This window comes from Oryx dammah, unplaced genomic scaffold (genome assembly GCF_014754425.2).
Source record: "Oryx dammah isolate SB20612 unplaced genomic scaffold, SCBI_Odam_1.1 HiC_scaffold_26, whole genome shotgun sequence".
NCBI lineage: Eukaryota > Metazoa > Chordata > Mammalia > Artiodactyla > Bovidae > Oryx > Oryx dammah.
In genome coordinates, this window is record NW_024070210.1 from 51117956 (window position 1) to 51138631 (window position 20676).

A 20676-nucleotide genomic window follows, 5' to 3' on the forward strand; every position below is an offset into this window, starting at 1 on the left:
ATCTCAGACTTATCTCACCATATGCCACTCTCCCCTTTCTCTGTGATCTATACTCACATTCGTCTCCTGATCATCCCTCTGACTGGAATATCCTCCCCCACAGCCAGTATCTTGGCTACCACACTTCATTCAGGTATCCACACAATTTCTTCAGAGGCTTTCTCTGATTACCCTATCTAAAAGCATAAGTCCCAATCATACTCATTCTAATATCCTGTTCTATCTTTCCTGATATTATTTTGTACTGACATATCCCTCTACCACCAGAAGTTCCATGAGAACAAGAACTGATGTACCCTCATTATCTAGATCAGAGTAAGGAAGAAAATAGGCGCTCAGTAAATGTTTGCTGTAAGAATTAATGGATCCACTCCATGTTTCACAGAAATTTCCACTTTCACTTGTATTTATCAAAAGAGCAGCCGGTATTTTGCTGCTGAGAGCCATAAATCAACCAACAGAAAATGTGACCCTATGATACTCACCCAAGAAGTATCAGAATTTCTAACAGGTTGAGTATTTGCAAAGTGCTATTGGTTAAAAAATAAAATTATTATAAATCTATTCATTAGTTAAGTGTTTTTTTCAAATCTATCAACGCTATGGGTGCATTTCACATATTTGTCTCTGCAATTATCCATGCAGCTTTCATCACTATTTTCCATGACTTTATAAACTGTCACACAGCATTCCTTTTTGCAACTAAGTTTATCAATAACCACAGAAGTATGTGGTCAACATATCTTACTCCATGTTTCAAAAGTTTAGCTCAGTTTAGCAAAAATTTTCTTTATTTATGGGCTTCCTTGATAGCTCAGTTGGTAAAGAATCCACCTGCAATGTAAGAGACCCCAGTTCAATTCCTGGGTCGGGAAGATCTCCTGGAGGAGGGATATGCTACCCACTCCAGTATTCTTGGGCTTCCCTTGTGGTTTAGCTGGTAAAAAATCCACCTGCAGTGTGGGAGACCTGGGTTCGATCCCTGGGTTGGGAAGATTCCCTGGAGAAGGGAAAGGCCACCCACTCCAGTATTCTGGCCTGGAGAATTCCACAGAGTTGCAAAGAGTTTTTTCAAATCTTCTATGGATGCTATGAGTACATTTCAGATATTTGTCTCTGCAACTATCCATGTAGCTTTCATCTCTATTTTGCATGACTTTACAAACTTTCACATAGTATTCCTTTTTGCAACTAAGTTTATCAATAACCATAGACATACATGGTCAATATGTCTTACTTCATATTTCAACAGTTTAGCAAACATTATCTTTATTTATAACTAAACACCATGAGTTAAAATCCCAACTATGCCACTTATTAGTTGAGTGATCTTGGACAAATTACCTAACTCTGTGCCTCATTTCCCTTGCCTGTAAAATAAATGAAATAATAATACCTGTAGCTAATAATGTTGTTATATGGATTCAATTATCTAATATATATAATGAGATTTAGAATAATGTACAGTACATAATAGGTAAGAATTCAGTAAATAATGGCTAAATTAATTAATGAACATGTATTATCTCCTTTCACCTTCATAACAACTCTGTCGGGTAAGTATAATTAATGTTAAAATGAGGCACAAAGAGGTTAAGTAAGCAACCCAAGACTACAAAACTTCTGTCTTGCTCTAACATTCCGTGACTCTAAACTTACCCTAAATGAAAAGGGTTTTTTTAAAGTTTCATCTTAGTAACATAACAAAGCTTACAAGTTTTATTGAGTAAAATCAGATAACCATGAAGACATTCTACATTTCCCCTTTTAGGCTCATTTTTGCAGTGAATGACAAGTGCCAAGTGTTTTAATGATATTTTTAAATATTAACAGAAACACCAAGAAAAAGCAATTTGGTTCTTAGAAAGAAAATATAACCCATTCAACCTACTAATTCCTTTAATTAACTGGGCATATAAAAATAATGAGCAAAACCAAGACAATAACAAAAATGGTATTTTCATTCCAATTAAAGTAAAAAGATTAATTATAAGCTTTGGAAGGTTTTTTTCCCAGACATACTCTTAGAAAATTGGAATTCTTATGTAGTTCATTAAAAAAATGAAATTATTTAGTTCAGTAAACATTCATTTATTCACTCCACACATATATCGGGTACTTACTATCTGCACTATATACTCTAAGGGCATTGTTTTTAGATGCTGGGAATACAGAAGTGAACAAAACAAAGTTATTGACCTTATGAAACTATTCTAGAGAAGGACAGCAGACAGTGTAACAAATAATAATTTCATTTTTTTGGTTTATAAATTGTTCTCATTTTATTGAAGTAAATTTGATTTACAATGTTGTGTTAACTTGTTCTGTACAGCAAAATGACTCAGTTATATATATATCTTTTCATATTATTTTCCATTATGGTTTGTCACGGGATATCAAGAGAGTTCCCTGTGAACAAGTAAGCCATCAGATGGCTCTAAGACTGTTATCACAGGGTGAGTGGATAGAGAATGCCAAGTAAGGGTTTGTATTTTTATATGAAGTAATCAAAAGACTTCATAATATCTGAGCAAACACAACAGAAAGAGAGCAAAGCATAACAATGTGAATGTACTTAAACACTACTGAACAGTTAAAAATGGTTAAGCTGGTAAATTTTATGTGTATTTCACCACCATGTAACTTTTTTTTACTTAAAAAATAAAAAGGGGACATACCTACGGCTGATTTGTGCTGATGTATGGCAGAAACCAACAGTGTTGTAAAGCAATTATCCTTCAATTAAAAATAAATAAATTTTTTTAAAAATAAAAAAGAAATAGGGTTGACACTATAGCAATCTAGGGGGAAAACTGGTCCATGTAAAAGGATTGGCAAATACAAAATCCCTGAGACAGGAGCAAGCTTGGCATGCTTTTTAAGAGCTCTGAGTGGTAGGAGCAGAAATAAACAATGCGGAAGCACTGGGGGGTGGGGGGGGCGGGGGGCAGGATAAGCATACATGTACCCAATGTAGGGCCTTAAGAGCCACTATAAGGACACTGGCTTTTACTTAAAATAGTAAGCCACTGAATGGAGTTTTTTATTTTTTATTTATCTTGCTTATTTTTTTGTTGAGGTACAATTCACATAACATAAAACTCACCATTTTAACCATTTTAAAGTAAACAAAGTACCAATGGATGGTTTTGGCCAAAGTAGCTTCTGAACAGGATCACAATGACTGCTATGCTGAGAGAACAAGAGAACAGGAAGAAGAGTTAGCAGGTTTTACAGTAATTAAAGTGAAATGGATGTTTACTTGTATCAGTCAGGGCAGTAGCAGTGGAGCTAATGAGAAGTTGTCAAAATCTGCATATTCTTTAAAGGAGGAACGGACAGGATTTGCAAGCAGGGTGCAATAGAAAACAGTGAATCAAGGATAACTCAGTTTTTGGCCTGAGCAACTGAAGAACAGCGCTCCCACCTACTGAGATGGGAAATTCTACAGGAAAAAAGACTGTGGGTAAGAGGCATCAGAGGTCCGATCTCAGACATGTTTAACTCCAGATGCCCACCAGACATCTAACTGGAGACGCAGCTGGGATAATGGAGTCCAGAATTCAAGGGAGAGTCCTGGGCTGAAACACAAATATGGGGGTCACCATCATGCTGTGTGCTGCTGTGCTTAGTCGCTCAGTGGTGTCTGACTCTCTGTGACCCCATGGACTGTAGCCCACCAAGCTTCTCTGTCCATCGCCATCGGATTTTTCAGACAAGAATATTGGACAGAGTTGCCATTTTCCTCCTCCAGGGGTTATTTAACACAACCAGTAAGTACCAGCACAGAAACTACTTCTTCCAAAGGTCTACTGCCATTTAAATTAATATGTGATTTGTGGCCCATAAAAGACTACTATTCTTCCTCTAACTTAAATCCTTTATTTACATGAAATAGATCTGTACAAAAGGAATCATAGCCTACAAGTCTAGGAGTAAAAAAACAAACGACAACGAACAATGAAAAAAAATACTAATGTTCAGTTGTCCATGAATACGGAACTAGACTATCTTTTATCACTCTGAATTGTTACCCAAGCAGGGCAACATGAATAAGGGTAAAAGGAAGGACTCAAAGGATGGCAATCTTTAACTCCTTTTCTCCCTTCTGATAAATGGAATACTCACTGAAGATGTTCTCATCATGTAAAGTCCTTAACAATGGAGAAACAAATCTGTTACCAGACATCAAACCTAGAGTACAGTGAGATGTTTGTAATCTAACATCAAAGGAAAATGAAAGGTTCCACTGAGGAAAATTTCTAAACAACTGAAGTTTATCTAGGTGCCAAATACCTTTTGAACCAGTATTGATTCCCACCCCCCAACATCTTCTTGAGCCAGGTTCCTCCTTATTAACATCTTCAGCCTAAGAGGTGATAACAATGTGATAACCTACAGGCTATTATGTTATTGTACCATTGTTTCTACATAATAGCCCCATCCTGAAGTGCAGTTATTCTGTCAATGTCTCCTTTCTCTACTGTTAACTTTTTTTTTTTTTTTACTAAATAGAAAAGCAGACTAACACTGTTTTACTTTCTAGTCCTTAGCTGTGGTTGCCAGAAATCTGGCCTTCACAAAGCATATATTACATTTCCTTGGTATCTGGTACCTACAACCTCCATGGGAAATTTGAACACTTAAAAAATAGAAAACAATTTTCTTGGTTATTTAAGGGTAATGTCCTCAACCTTATTGGATGCATACTGAAGTATTTAAGGGCACCAACTTTCTTTAGGGGTTCAGAACAATAACAAAAAAAGAATGTATGTATTAAGAGTGGTAAAGCAATGTGGCAAAAGATAATCATTAACAATCTTAATGTTAGCTGGCCTATAAATACTTCCAACCCTTCAGAAAACATACACATTTTTAAGACAAAAAGTTAGGGGGAAATTAGCAGTATATCAAGCAAGCAAACGCCTCTGTGTAAAACTGGTAGAAGAATAATGGGACTGACCTATAAGACAGACAAAACATATAACTAAGTTTCAAGAAAACCTGGGTAAAAAGTAAAAAGCAACACCAAAAAACTACCTACATACGCAAATGGCAGAAAAAATGACCAGTAGGTTCAAAGTAGAAAAAATGTAACTTGGTCTCCTCACCACACTGGAGAGCCTAAGGACCTCACTTCCTTTTTACAGAGAACAGTATTTTATTTCCTATAAGTGTTCTCAAAGTCACCAGGATACTGGTATTTACTAAAGGTAATTCGACTTTAAAAAATGTTTTTCTCTGTATCACAAAAGTTTTGTAATAGATACTTCTGTAAAAGATGGGGACTTCCCTGGTGGTGCAGTAGATAAGAGTCTGCCTGCCAATGCAGGGCACACAGGTTCAATCACTGGTCCAGGGAGATTTCACATGTCTCAGAGCAACTAGTCCATGCATCACAACTACCGAGTCTGCATTCTAGTCCCACGAGCCACAGCTAATGAGCCCCTGTGCCATGACTAGGGAAGGCCAGGTACCCAAGAGCCAGCAAGTCGCAACTACTGAGCCTGCATGCTGCAACTACTGAAGGCCATGCACCTTGAACCCATGCTCCACAACAAGAGAAGCCACCACAATGAGAAGCCAGTGCCAACCCAACTAGAGAGTAGCCCCCTGCTCTCATAACTAGAGGAAGCCCACATACAGCAACAAAGACCCAGAGCAACTAAAACTAAATAAATAAAAAGAAATATAGTAGGGTGTACATGTCCAAAAAAGTTAAAAACAAAAAATGATATAACCTATATCTCATCATCCAGAGATTTAATATCTGTCCTCAAACTCTTAAAACAGGAATACATATATAAATTTATCTGTAACAAACTGAAATGGTACTGTGCATAAAATGTTCTCTGAGGTGCTTCTCTCATCTTAATTGTAAATATTTTCTAATGTCAAAAAAAACCTTTCAAAGAACTTGACTGACCAAAAGTCAAATGACTCAAATACTAAGCATAAGAGCCTAAGTTATGCGCTGATGGTAAAATAATCCAATCTTCGCACAAAGACAAAATCTGACAACCTCTTTATACTTTTTAAAGCATGTGTTTTTAGAGGCAGTGAAGTTAACAGTATGAATTCTGGAGCCAGACTGACTATATTCAAGTCCTGGCTTCCACAATTAGTAGCTATACGGCTTTGTGACCTTGAATAAATTACCCTCCCTGATCCCGTTCCCTCTTTTCTGAAATAACAACAGAATCTTATGTCAATGTTGTAAAGACTGAGTTAATACAAAAAATTCCCTAAAATCATACCTGGAATAAAATAAGTAAGCCATAAATGCTAACCACTATGATGATTTTCCTTATTCCACAGATAGGCAGGAATGCTTGCAAACAAAAGCTTCCTTCCCAACTCCTGAGTCCAAAACCTACAATCTTCTGTTCTAATCAAATTAAATATAAGAAGAGGGGGGGGGAAGAAAAACAGAATGAAAATTTCAATAATGTCAGAAAGAAAAAATAATCAGAGTATATCTTACTGATGGTGGGTATCATCTTTGTGTGGGATAGCTATATAAAGAAATAAACTTAATTTTTTTCCTACTTTTATCAAAGTTGACAATGCTAAGAATGGAGGAAGAAAATCTGTAAAAATCTTTTGACATTACACATCTCCCTTTATTTATTTACAGAAAAACTCAATTACAATAAATGAGAGGATGTGTAAGAATAAGCTAAGGCTGGCACACTTCCATTCATCAGAAAAATTACTTGTAATCAAGTTGTTTTCTACAGACTTTTCATTTGTGTAATTTTAAAATTAGGCACCAAGAGCACTTTTCCCCAACTATCAAGTGTACTTCCTTCCTAAGGAACTTGAGTCATCAGCTGTGTCTTAGGCATCACACTATGTTGACCAATGCTTCTTAACACTTGATATATAGTCACTCTGATCTTGAAGCACTAAATACCGTTAACAAGCTGTTTTCTTGTATGACAAAGGTAGACTTCAAGAACTATAAGGTTGTATATTTCAGAAATATACTTAAGTTTCTTTACTACAGTCTTAGAAAAATTACTTCTACAATGTGACTTCAAACTTAAGCCACAGTACCTGTTTCTTCATTAGAAACCAGTCAAATCATTTTCTACAAATATCCACACCTAACAGTTATAAGTGAAAGCTCAAGACAGGAGAGTATGTCTGAATTGTAAGCATATTACAATATACCCACTTTTTCAGATAAGCTAGTCTCTAAGAATTAAAAATAGTAAAACTAGCTGGCTCAAAGTAAAATCATAAACTATAAATTTTAAAGTAAATCAACCACAAAAATATAAAATATCAGTAGCTAAAACCTAACAAATGTATTAAATTTCAACCACTTATGAAATACAACTTAAAATTCCAAAAGTGGAAACATGTACATAATTTAGATTTCTATGCTGATTTGAAACACCTTTACACCGTATCAAGTAAATGCAAACGTAAGTACAGACAAGGGACTATGACTTTTGGCCTACCACACACACATACACACTGACTTTCAGCCCACCACACACACACACACACACACACACACACACTTACACACACTTTCAGCCCAACACACACACACACACACACACTTTCAGCCCCCCACACACACACTTTCAGCCCAACACACACACAAACACACACATGCACTTTCAGCCCACCACACACACACAAAATGGCTTCAGCTACCACCCCAAGTTGACACACATCTACCCCACACTTCGCACGTTATCCTAAACCCACTCTCATCACCTCGCTCTCCTCCCATATTATACCCCAAACCATCTGTCTCTGCCTCCTTCCAGGAAATCTGATGTGTAAATAAAACAATTCAGCCAAAGATGTTACCAATGACAATAATGGTAGCGAAGGATAGAGTTATGAAAAAGACATAAAGGTTTTTGAGGACTTACTATGACATAAAATTCTGAAGAAAATAAATTGCGAAAAGTTAAAGCTGAGTAGAACTAATTCTGAAGAGAGATTTGCAGAGTAAACTGCTGGTCAAAGTATCTTTCCCCACAGAAACTAAAATCCAGCTAATCCATGGCTTTTCTAGGTTAACAAGAAACTGGTTTGGTTTTTAGATAATCTTTATGGGCCATGAGTCATTTACTCACTCTTATAAATTAACAGAATCAAATATAAACTCAAAGCTGAAGTAAGAATGGACAATACTGGGGAAAAATTTTTTCTAACTGCAGTGCATAGTGCACTCCAAGAGGAAGGATTCAATAGGATAAGAATATGGGATGCAGAAGAACTGTACAAAAAAGATCTTCATGACCCAGATAATCACGATGGTGTGATCACTCACCTAGGGCCAGACATCCTGGAATGTGAAGTCAAGTGGGCCTTAGGAAGCATCACTATGAACAAAGCTAGTGGAGGTGATGGCATTCCACTGGAGCTATTTCAAATCCTGAAAGATGATGCTGTGAAAGTGCTGCACTCAATATGCCAGCAAATTTGGAAAACTCAGCAGTGGCCACAGGACTGGAAAAGGTCAGTTTTCATTCCAATCCCAAAGAAAGGCAATGCCAAAGAACGCTCAAACTACCGCACAACTGCACTCATCTCACACACTAGTAAAGTAATGCTCAAAATTCTCCAAGCCAGGCTTCAGCAATACGTGAACCGTGAACTTCCTGATGTTCAAGCTGGTTTTAAAAAGGCAGAGGAACCAGAGATCAAATTGCCAACATCCACTGAATCATAGAAAAAGCAAGAGAGTTCCAGAAAAACATCTACTTCTGCTTTATTGACTACGCCAAACCCTTTGACTGTGTGGATCACAATAAACTGTGGAAGATTCTGAAAGAGATGGGAATACCAGACCACCTGACCTGCCTCTTGAGAAACCTGTATACAGGTCAGGAAGCAACAGTTAGACCTGGACATGGAACAACAGACTGGTTCCAAATAGGAAAAGGAGTACGTCAAGGCTGTATATTGTCACCTTGCTTAACTTATATGCAGAGTACATCATGAGAAACGCTGGACTGGAAGAAACACAAGCTGGAATCAAGATTGCCGGGAGAAATATCAATCACCTCAGACATGCAGATGACACCACCCTTATGGCAGAAAGTGAAGAGGAACTCAAAAGCCTCTTGATGAAAGTGAAAGAGAAGAGTGAAAAAGTTGGCTTAATGCTCAACATTCAGAAAACGAAGATCATGGCGTCTGGTCCCATCACTTCATGGGAATAGATGGGGAAACAGTGGAAACAGTGTCAGACTGTATCTTTTTGGGCTCCAAAATCACTGCAGATGGTGACTGCAGCCATGAAATTAAAAGACGCTTACTCCTTGGAAGGAAAGTTATGACCAACCTAGATAGCATATTCAAAAGCAAAGACATTACTTTGCCAACTAAGGTCCGTCTAGTCAAGGCTATGGTTTTCCCAGTAGTCATGTATGGATGTGAGAGTTCAACTGTGAAGAGGGCTGAGCGCCGAAGAATTGATGCTTCTGAACTGTGATGTTGGAGAAGACTCTTCAGAGTCCCTTGGACTGCAAGGAGATCCAACCAGTCCATTCTGAAGGAGATCAGCCCTGGGATTTCTTTGGAAGGAATGATGCTAAAGCTGAAACTCCAGTACTTTGGCCACCCCATGCGAAGAGTTGACTCATTGGAAAAGACTCTGATGCTGGGAGGGATTGGGGGCAGGAGGAGAAGGGGACAACAGAGGATGAGATGGCTAGATGGCATCACTGACTCGATGAACGTGAATATACAGGGAGGCCTGGCGTGCTGCAATTCATGGGGTCACAAAGAGTCAGACACAACTGAGCGACTGAACTGAACTGAAGTGACTTGTAATCAATTAAGATAGCAAGCTATCAGAAATAACAACAAAAAAAGGATGATGACAATGGTGGAAAACGTGTGCTAGACAGAGCAGGGTTTCTCAACCTCAGCCCTTCTGACATTTTGGCCAGATAATTCCGTGTTGGGCGGGGGTTAGTGGGGAGGCCACCGTCCTATGAAATTATTAAGATGTTTCACAGTATCTCTGGCCTCTAGCCACTAGATACTAGTAAGCATCCCTCAAGTTGCAACAACCAAAACAATCTCTAGATTTACAGATACTTTGGTGTCTGCTTTGCATGTACATTTTAACTACATGTTAATTTTTCAAAAGCTACAATACCACATGAATACTATGATGTAAATTGACAACAGACATTTTAAAAGATTCAATGATTATGTGACAGAATTGTTTTCAAGAGGAAATTAAGGATTTCTTAAATTCTATTTCCTAATGTGTGGTAATGATGTTCTAGTATTTCAACTTCTATAAATACATTTATTTACCTATATTCTGTAACTAACAGATTCCAAATGAAATTAGGCTTGGAAACAACATATTTTTAATAATATCCGCACAGCACTTTACAATCTCTTCAGCAATTTTACAGATTTATCCCACTTAATTCTTAGGAAAAGAAGCAAATTATATTCCACCCAATTAAAAAGTATAGGGTTCTATCTGTATTCTTTTGAAAGCTAAATCCAAAGTTCAAAGCTGTAAAATATATATGTGTGTGTATGTATGTGGTATATCCCTTTCAATCATTAATGCAAACAAAGATAAATGCAAAGAAAATTCTGCTCCACAAATCATATTTGTACATTTGGCTCAAGTACAGAAGTCACATTATTTTCCCCAATTTGTGTCTGAAACAGGAATTTCACAATTCATATATAATCAAAAATATCAAGCATTTTCTTGAACCAAAGAGTCTAATTCCAATTTATCTATCTTTAAATCTAACTTATCCCCTCCACCTCAAATTCACCAAACTTCTACCTCTCAACTATCAGGTACAATGCTTCCTAAGTTTTTGTTTTTGTTTTAATTGCTAAGTCATGTCCTACTCATGTGACCCTAAAGACTGTAGCCCGCCAGGCTCCTCTGGCCATAGGATTTCTCAGACCAGAATACTGCAATGAACGCGGAGAAGGAATGCCACTTCCCTCTCCAGGGGATCTTCCCGACGCAGGGATCAAGCCCACACCTCCTGCACTGCAGGAAGATTCTTTACCACCGCGCCACCAGGGAAGACGGCTTCCTAAGTGACTAGCCACAAATTGCTGAAGGACTGAAAAGTTTTAGCTAACATTCAACAGAAGTATTACTTCCCTGGAAGCTCAGTAGTAAAGAATTCACCTGCAATGCAAGAGCCGCAAAAGACACAGATTCCATCCTTGGGCTGGGAAGATGCCCTGGAGAAGAAAACGGCCACACGTGCCAGTATTCTTGCCTGGAGAATCCCATGGACAGAGGAGCCTGGTGGGCTACAGTCCATGGGGTCTCAAAGAGTCAGATACAACTGAAGCGACTTAGCAACAAAAGTATTAGCATACAAGTCAGATAAAATTCAACACTAACACACATTCCAACTTTGAACCTTCAACTTAGATTCAAAATCTTAGACACTTTCAACTACAAAGTCTGAGGTCCTCAAAGCTTTATAAAGCTACACTCTCTCCAATACAATAGCCTCTAAGGTCCAAATTCAACAGAATGAGCCCTCAATAAACTGTGATATCTTTGCATTAAACATCTGTCAAGTTTTACCAGTTATTCTTCCATATGATTTCTTGTGTACTCTTGTTTATTTCTACAATCATTACCCCAATCCAGGACTCAATCACCCAGTTCATCAAGTAGCTAATTTATTCCTTATGGTATCATATCCAAACTGCTCAGTTCAGTTCAGTCGCTCAATCATGTCCGATTCTTTGCTACCCCATAGACTGCAGCACACCAGGCTTCCCTGTCCATCACCAACTCCCAGAGCTTGCACAAACTCATGTCCATCGAGTCAGTGATGCCATCCAACCATTTCATCCTCTATCGTCCCCTTCTCCTCCTGCCTTCAATCTTTCCCAGCATCACGGTCTTTTCCAGTGAGTCAGTTCTTCCTATCAGGTGGCCAAAGTATTGGAGTTTCAGCTTCAGCATCAGTCCTTCCAATGCACATTTAGGACTGATTTCTTTTATAATTGACTAGTTGGATCTCCTTTCAGTCCAAGGGACCCTCAAGAGTCTTCTCCAACACCACAGTTCAAAAGCATCAATTCTTTGGCACTCAGCATTCTTTATAGTCCAACTTTCACATCCATACATGACTACTGGAAAAACCATAGCTTTGACTAGACGGACCTTTGCTGGCTCAACTAACCAAAATTCCACAATACTGGCTAGCTCAACCAACCAAAATTCCACAATACCCCATAGTTACCATGGCCTATTATACGAAAAATGAGAGTTCCAGTCATCATAGCCCAGTTAGCATTTCTCCTTATTTCCTACTGTAAACTCTCCATTCCAGGCAAGTAAACCTACATGTATCTTACTACACCTTATGATATTTTCTTCTATCTCAAAAAGCTCTCTTCAACTGGTTGATGTCCCTCCAGCTTAATAAATCCTCATTTCATCTACAATACGTAATTGGAACTCTTATTTTTGTATCTTGACATTTACGTCTACTCTGGCAAGCTCAATGCTTTTTCCTCTCTTCTCTCTCAAGACTGTGCCTTCATGACTCCTACTGGCCACAGACATACAGTAAACACTGATGACTAAACAACGTTCTTATTGTGCATGTTCTCACATTGTTTAGTAGCTTCAGAATGGAATCACCCAATATCAAAGGGAGTCTACACTTCCTGAGAACTGTTCTCAGTACTGCTGTTTCTGCAACCTAGCTAGGACAGAATTGTCCCCAGTAGTCCTAAGGCAAAGCCTTCACACTGCTACACGGCAGTGTTACTACCTTCACAAGACTCTAAATGGTAGGATTATTCCATTTATCCTTAACATTGTTCCCTTTCCCTTGTAAAAAAATTGACTAAGTTTAGCCCAAGACAGTAAGCTGTTCTTATACTAAATCTCAATCATTTAAGAAAAGATTAAATTCAGCCCCTTTAAAAGGGGCACAGTAACTGTGTTTTATAAAACTTTATCATTTTATAAAAACTTTCATCAAAAGCACAAAATATTTAAAAAGTCTGGTCCCAGAGACTTGTCATTCAGGACATAGTCTCAAGGCCAACTTGTGATCTCTCAACAAAGTTTTTAAAAAATGGACTTTATTCTTGAATTTATTACTGTTTCATTTTCTCAATTTCAAAAACAGAGCTTATGTTTATAACCAATTCTTAAAAGGAAAAACATCTAAGTTATCTACAGGACTCTCAACCAATTTTTTTCTGAGCCTCATCCCATCAGAAAAAGAAGTGGTTTCTTATTTCCTCACTGAGATAAAGAGATGTGGAAAAATTGTAACTATCATTATTTAAGACCTTCAAATTGTTACTATTATGAACACAAGAATTTTTTAAAATATCTAATACCCTAATGCCATATAAAAAATATTGTGTATGCCACAGTTTTTATTAACAAATTTCTAGGACCATAGAAAAGTTAATATTATAAACAATATAATAAAAGTTGAATAAGAGGTCTCAATCCAAAAAAAATATTTTTATGGTTGCTGTCGGGACTGTAAGCGGCATGGGTTTGATCCCTCGTTGGGGAACTAAGATCCCACATTTCACACAGGACAACCAAATAAATAAATGATGCTGTCATGTTTGCAAGATGAAACTGAGGCAAAGATGCAAATAACATATCTACAAGGACTGAGGCAAGTAACAAAAATGAGTGCAGCAGGCTAAGCGTACATACAGCCAGCCAGATTGAGGGGAACCACGCTGATTCCCAAGTCCAGTTTAAAGAGGGGAACGGCTACTGGTCTGCTCCAGACAATAGGAATATTTCTGAATAGTTAACAGGATTTTCAAGTCTTCCTCCCAAAACACAGAAATTTCACTCAGAAATTTCCCAATTTGGGACTTCCCTGGTGGTCCAGTGGCTAAGACTCCATGCCCCAGTGCAGGAGGCCTGGGTTCAATCCCTAGTCAGGGAACTCGATCCCATATGCTGCAACTATGGATTCCACACGCTGCAATTAAGACCCAGCACAGTCAGTAAATTTTAACCAAAATGAAGAAAAAAAATTTTTAAAGAAGTTTCCCACTTTTTCAAAGCTCATCAGTAGTTGAAACTTAAAGACACTGCAATCAAACAAAACACATCTCTAAGGTGATTCAGTCCAGAGAACACCTTTGAACTAACATGTGAAAACTGCATTCAAAAAGGCATGAGGAGGCAATAGGTAAAAAGTCCAGGTTTAGGTCCAACTGGCTTGGGTTTGACTGTCTAATTCACCACTGAGCAGGTGGACAATGTCAGAAAAAATATTTCTTCAAGTCTGTTTCTTCAAATGTAGAATGTCACCACTCTCTCATATAGTTGGAAAGCGAAACTTCTAACACAGTATCAGAAATACAGCAGACATTACAAAAATGTCCCTTACTCTCCCTGATCCACCCTGCAAGTCTGTAAGATAATTTAAAAGATATTAGGTAATAAACACCCTGGGAGATGTTAAACAAGTTATAAAAATGAGATCAGAGAAGAGAGGGGTGCTTGCCATGCCCAGTTCTTTGCTATTCAAAGAGGCCCTTATACACACAGAAAAGATACTGCTAACTAATGGCTTGAAATGGGTCTTCTCAAGATGGTACAGCTAACTGGATTATCAATATCAAGATTAAAAAGATGAAGAGTCACAGCTCCTTAAAGATAAAGACCAAAAGTCTGTCCATTTTATTAACTTCACAGACTCTGATTTGCTGGTAGAAGTGAGAAATAATTTAAGCTTAAACTTTTATACTTTTGGCCAAACTTCCAGAAAACTTATTTCTTTAAGAAGCATGCTACAAAGCAAAGCATTTACACCAGACTTTTTAATATAAGAAACATGACAGGAATTCCCTGGTTCTTCAGTGGTTAAGAATTCATGTTCTCAGCTTGGTTTTGATCCCTGCTTGAGAAACTAAAATACCCACAAGCCCAGACAGCACAGTCAAAAAAAAAAACAAGTCATACTCTAAGAGTTCATTTAAAGTATGATTTCATTAAACAAAAACAGGGGATTGAATTTACTGGTACAGCTGAAATACCTTTGGACCTCTCAAACACACCAATTTTTTTAAAGAGAAAGAAAAAGCATCAACTCACCAACATATTTGTGTTAAAAAGTACAATTCACATATACATAAAAATTCTTTGGGCTATATATAATCAGAATAGTTCAAATAAATTTCTAATGCGGTTGCATATAATAAAGCATTTTATTCATATATTTGAGTACATATCTATATAGATGCTAAGCTCTAGAAAATTCATGGTATCTTCCTACAAATAGAACACAAGGTAGACATGTGTGAGAAATGGACAGCATTGGGGAAGTTTAGTTTCAAGATTCTAAACACATTCCATTCTCTTTTCTAGCTTCCCACCATCACACTAAGAGCAAGAAAAAACTAATGCAAAACAGGACTGACAAATCACAAAGAGGAAGCAACTAAAAATGATTATTAAGTATCTAAAACGACTTATACTTTAAAGTTAAATCCATATTTCCACTATAGCTTGTCCTAATCTACACAAACATATTCATTCTCTCATAGGAGAGTTTGAATGCATTCTTTTCTCATATCATCTTACCATAAACTTCTTACAAATGACCATAAATAGCTGTGTGGATAAAAATACATTACAAATATCTTCAGGTACCCCAAAACTACAACCTTAATGTTAATTTTAAAATGAAAGATTTCTTAGTGGCTTTTTGAAAAAATTCTGCTTAAAACAAACATCAAAAAGTAAGCAGCCTTTTAACCAATGTTTAATGCAAAATGATACTTTATAAATGACTCAAGTTCTGAATTTAGAAAATCTTTGTCTAAAAAGGGTCTTAACCCGCAAAGATTACGCTGTCAATTTATACTTTTTCTTCAACCAACAGAACAGACCAGTGTCTATTCTTACTGTTTCACTCTTTAAAAACAAAGGACATTTTACATACTACTAATCAGTAGTTTAAACGGCCTCACGTGGATGCCTTACCTTTTACTACCTCATAGGAATCGGCATCTAACAAAAAGTGAAAACAGAAATGTGCTGCAAGTCACATTTAGAACATAAATACAAATATAAAAACAAAGGCCCTTATAGAGGTTATCCAGCACAGATATTTCAAACTAAACATCTACCAAAAGCTCCTAATCCAAAATGTTTCTCTAGCAAATGAACACTACAAACTGCAACAGAAGTCTCCCTACAAAGTATCCTCAGACTAAGTAGAAGATGGAACAAAAATATGTTAGGCTATGCAGTCCTAAATCAGAGAAAAGAACAAAAACAATCCACTACATGAAACATTCAGACATTTTCTAAATTATCAAATGAGTCTATACTCATCCAAAACATTCCGGAAAAAATTTCAATCCAATTCTTTTAAACATACTTTAAGGTCTTTATGTATAATACGGTGGGAAGTGAAAAAGTTAACCAAAAATAAAGCACTTCACACATGAATAAAATGATGCAGTTGGTCCTGGGATAAACTGGAAACAAAAAACGTCTTCAAAACGGAAGTCATCAAGAAATTATACACTTTAGCACACTTTAACTCCAACGTGGGGAGGGATGGTGGAGGACTGCCACTGTTTTGACAATCCATTAATTACACTATATGTCTATTCCACCGGAGAGTTTAAGAAAACACTTCAAGTTAGGTCACCGAGGGACCGTCCCTCTAAAAGACGCAAAGCAGCCTACAGATCAAAGAACATCCCGAAACGACTTAGCTTTCTCTCCACGAAACCCTTTCCCCTGGGCAACAGAATTTTTTCACAGAACAGAAACACACCCTCCTGCTAATCTTCTCGGAACAGTTGGACAGAGGCAGGGCACTTTGGAGAGCCGTAGCCGCCCGGCTCAGACCAGCAGATCACTGTTACCCCTCCTCGGGCGGCCTCTCTGCAGAACCGGGTCGGTCTGGATCGCCGCGCCCGGTAAAGAACAATACAATTGCAACTTCCCACGAGCCTGCGCGGTGGTTCTTCGCGGCGGAGGGTACTCCGGAATTCGCCACGGGCAGGGGCTGGGGCAAAAGGGTAAGGAGGGTGATCACCGGCCCCGCGGCAGCTGGCTGCCCCGGCGCCCGGCGAGCCCGCTGGAGTGATGGTGCCAACCGGCCTGAGCTCCACGGCTCTCGCTTGGCCACCAGATCTCCCGACTTTGCCTCTCGGGCAGGCGACCCCAGCCTCCCCTGCTACTGGGGCGGTAGGGAGCGGGAAAGGCCTCGCCGGAGATTCAGAGCGTCCTCGGCCCGCCACGGAAGGGAACGCGGTCGGGGCGCGGGGGACAATAGGGAGTGGGGAGCACTGCGCGCCCGAGTGGCGCCGCCGGCCGGCCGGGCTGACTGACGCACCCGCCGCACGGCGCGACTGGGCTCCGCTCGGCCCGGCCGCCGCTGCCGCCGCGCGGTCCGCTGTGCTCACGGTGCCCCCGGCACTGGGGGTCGTGCCTCACCTCCCAGCCCCGCAACCCAGGAGAGGAGCAGAATTAACACTCTCAGCAACACCATCTTCCGCTGCCGCCGCCGCCGCCGCCGCCGCCTCCTCACGGGTTAACAGCAGCACATCGAACCGGAGGGAGAAGCTGAAGGGGCTTGGTCCGGAGCCTCCACGGGAAGCCGGGACCTCCCCGGGCAGGAGAAACGGCGAAGCACCTCCCTCTCGCCCCACTTCAAGGGCCGGCAAAGCTCCCAGCACCTCCAAAACAGGGACCTCCCTCCCCCTCGTTCGTTTCCTTCCTCCCTTCCCCGCTTTCCTTCCCTCGCTCCTTCCCTCTTCTCTACCTCCCTCCCCCGAGCCCGGGACCTCCGCCTCCTTCCTTACCACGTGACCAGCCGGCGCCCAACGGGCAGACGGAGCCGCACCCCTTCCTCCCGCCCCTCCCCCTCCCCCAGGCGCCCCAGGGGCGCGCGCATGCGCACTGGGGCCGGTTCCCGGGCTGCTAGGCCCGCCGCCGCTTCCTGTCCGCCGGCGGAGAGCTGGGATTGGGCTTGGGAGGCGGGGTTTCCTGGGGTTCCGCCCCCGGAATGGAGCGCAACTCTGCGGACCGTACAGGCTTCACTCAGTGCTGCTGAGAACTGTGTCTTGAGCAGAAGAGGCAAAGTGAGGGATGTTAAGCGGTCGCTGTCCTCGTTTTAACTTCACAGGGAATGGGGATTTTTGTTACTTCTTTTTTTGCCGAGCTGGGTGCACAACTTCTACCCAGTAAACAAAAGCAAAGCCTCCCCCACCCCGCAAAAGAAGCAAAGTCCCAACAGTTACTACTTTGGAGACAGCCGACAAAGCTCAGAACCTGAATGTAAAGCCCTTCAAGCAGCAGAAACATACAGCCTAAGTCCTATTTTTCTGAATTCTATAAAATTGTGTCACAGACCAGGCCTTGGCCATTCTAAAAGCGTGCAGCCTCAACCACAGGTACTGAATCTAGCCTGAAAAATGTCCTAGTTACCATTTTCTGTTCCTTCTCTGAAGAGAACTCTGGAGTCTCCGTCACCCCAACTTCTTTGAAGCTCCTGTTTGAGCTCACAGTAAGTCACTTTGATTTTTTAAACTTGTATTCCATGGACTAAAGACTTAGACATAAAACCTGAAACCGTAAGACCTAGAAGGAAACAGAGGGAAAGCTTGATGTTGGTCTTGGAAATGATTTTTTTGGATGTGATGCCAAAAGCACAAACAACAGAAACAAAAATAAATAAGTGGGCCCACATCAAACTAAAAACCCTTGGCAGAAGAATCAAAATGAAAAGGCAGTGTTTGGAATGAGAGAAAACACTTCAAATTGTTTGTCTTATAAGGGGTTAATAATTAAAATACACAAGGAACTCTTACAACTCAGAGACTACAAAGCAGACAATCCAATTTGAAAATGTGCAGAGGAACTTAGTGCTTTTTCAAAGAAAACATCCAAATGACCAATACGTGCTTGAAAAGATGCTCAATACCACTAATCATCAGGGAAATGCAAATCAAAACGACGGTGAAATAAGGCCACACTGTTAGAATGGTTATCATCAAAAAGATAAGAGATATTTGGACTTCAGTGGATAAGAATCTGCCTGCCTATGCAGAGGTCACAGGTTCAGTCCCGGATCTGGGAAGATTCCACATGCCCTGGAGCAACTAAACCCCTGCACCACAGCTACTGAGCACTCTAGGGCCCATGAGCTAGAACTAATGAACCTGTGTGCTTCAACTACTGAAGCCCATGGAGTCCCCCATCACAACTACTGAGCCCACGTGCTCCAACTATTGAAGCCAGTGCATGGCAAGGAGGAGTAGCCCCTGCACACCACAACAAGAGAAAGCCCGAGCAAAGCAGTGAAAACACAGCACAGCAAAAAAAAAAAAAAAATATATATATATATATATATATATAAAGACAAGAGGTACTTGTTGGCAAGGATATGGAGATAGGGAAACTCTTGTGCATTTTTGGTTGGAATGTAAATTGGTGTAAGTATTACAGAAAACAGCATAGATGTTCCTCAAAAATTAAAAATAGAACTACCATAGGGCCCAGCAGTACCCACTTTTGGGTATAAAACCAAAGAAAGTGAAATCAAGGTCTTGAAGAGTAATCTACACTCACATATTCATTACAACATTATTCACAATAGTGTCCCCATATGGATGAATGGTTAAACACAATGTGGTATATAGATAAAATGGCATATTAATTCAGCAATGAGAAAGAAGGAACTCTTGCCATCAGGGATTAACTTGGAAGGCATTATGCTAAGTGAAATAAATGAAACAGAAAGACAAATAGTGTGTGGTCTTATTTATATGTGGAATCTGAAAAAGCCCAACTAAAAGATGCAAAGAGTAAAATGGAGGTTACCAGGGTCTGGGAGGTGGGGGAAATCTGGAGATATTGGTCAAAGGGTACAAACTTCCAGTTATAAGATGAATAAGTGCTGGGAATCTAATAGTGGTAATCATTTTGCAGTACTTAAGTGTATCAAATCATGTCTCAAGTACATGAAAAACATGCATACAGTTTACATGTGGTATGTTGATTATCCAAAGATATATCCATCTGAATGCAGAATTCCAAAGAATAACAAGGAGAGATAAAGCCTTCCTCAGTGATCAATGCAAAGAAAGAGGAAAACAATAAAATGGGAAAGACTAGAGATCTCTTCAAAAAAGTTAGAGACACCAAGGGAACATTTCATGCAAAGATGGGCTCAATGAAGCACAGAAATGGTTTGGACCTAACAGAAGCAGAAGATATTAGGAAAAGGTGGTGAGAATACACAGAACAATACAAAAAATATCTTCATGACCCAGATAACCACGATGGTGTGATCACTCACCTAGAGCCAGGCTAGAATGTGAAGTCAAGTGGGCCTTAGGAAGCATCCCTACAAACAAAGCTAGTGGAGGTGATGGAATTCCAGTTGAGCTATTTCAAATCCTAAAAGATGATGCTCCAAAAGTGCTGCACTCAATATGCCAGCAAATCTGGAAAACTCAGCAGTGGCCACAGAACTGGAAAAGGTCAGTTTTCATTCCAATCCCAAAGAAAGGCAATGCCAAAGAACGCTCAAACTACCACACAATTGCACTCATCTCACACGCTAGCAAAGTAATGCTCAAAATTCTCCAAGCCAGGTTTCAACAGTACGTGAACCGTGAACTTCCAGATATTCAACCTGGATTTAGAAAAGCCAGAGGAAC

The 20676-nt window shown here is 39.7% G+C and overlaps 1 protein-coding gene across 1 annotated transcript in view; it reads right to left on the reverse strand.

Moving 5' to 3' along the window:
- The window catches only part of ADAM10 (ADAM metallopeptidase domain 10), a 137289-nt gene extending 119493 nt beyond the window's left edge, over nucleotides 1–17796 (reverse strand). Inside the window, exon 1 of the mRNA XM_040226620.1 lies at nucleotides 17447–17796. Coding sequence (XP_040082554.1) covers nucleotides 17447–17501 — 55 coding nt within the window. The 5' untranslated portion in view covers nucleotides 17502–17796. The remainder of the gene's footprint in view (nucleotides 1–17446) is intronic.
- Between the last annotated feature and the right edge of the window lie 2880 nt (nucleotides 17797–20676).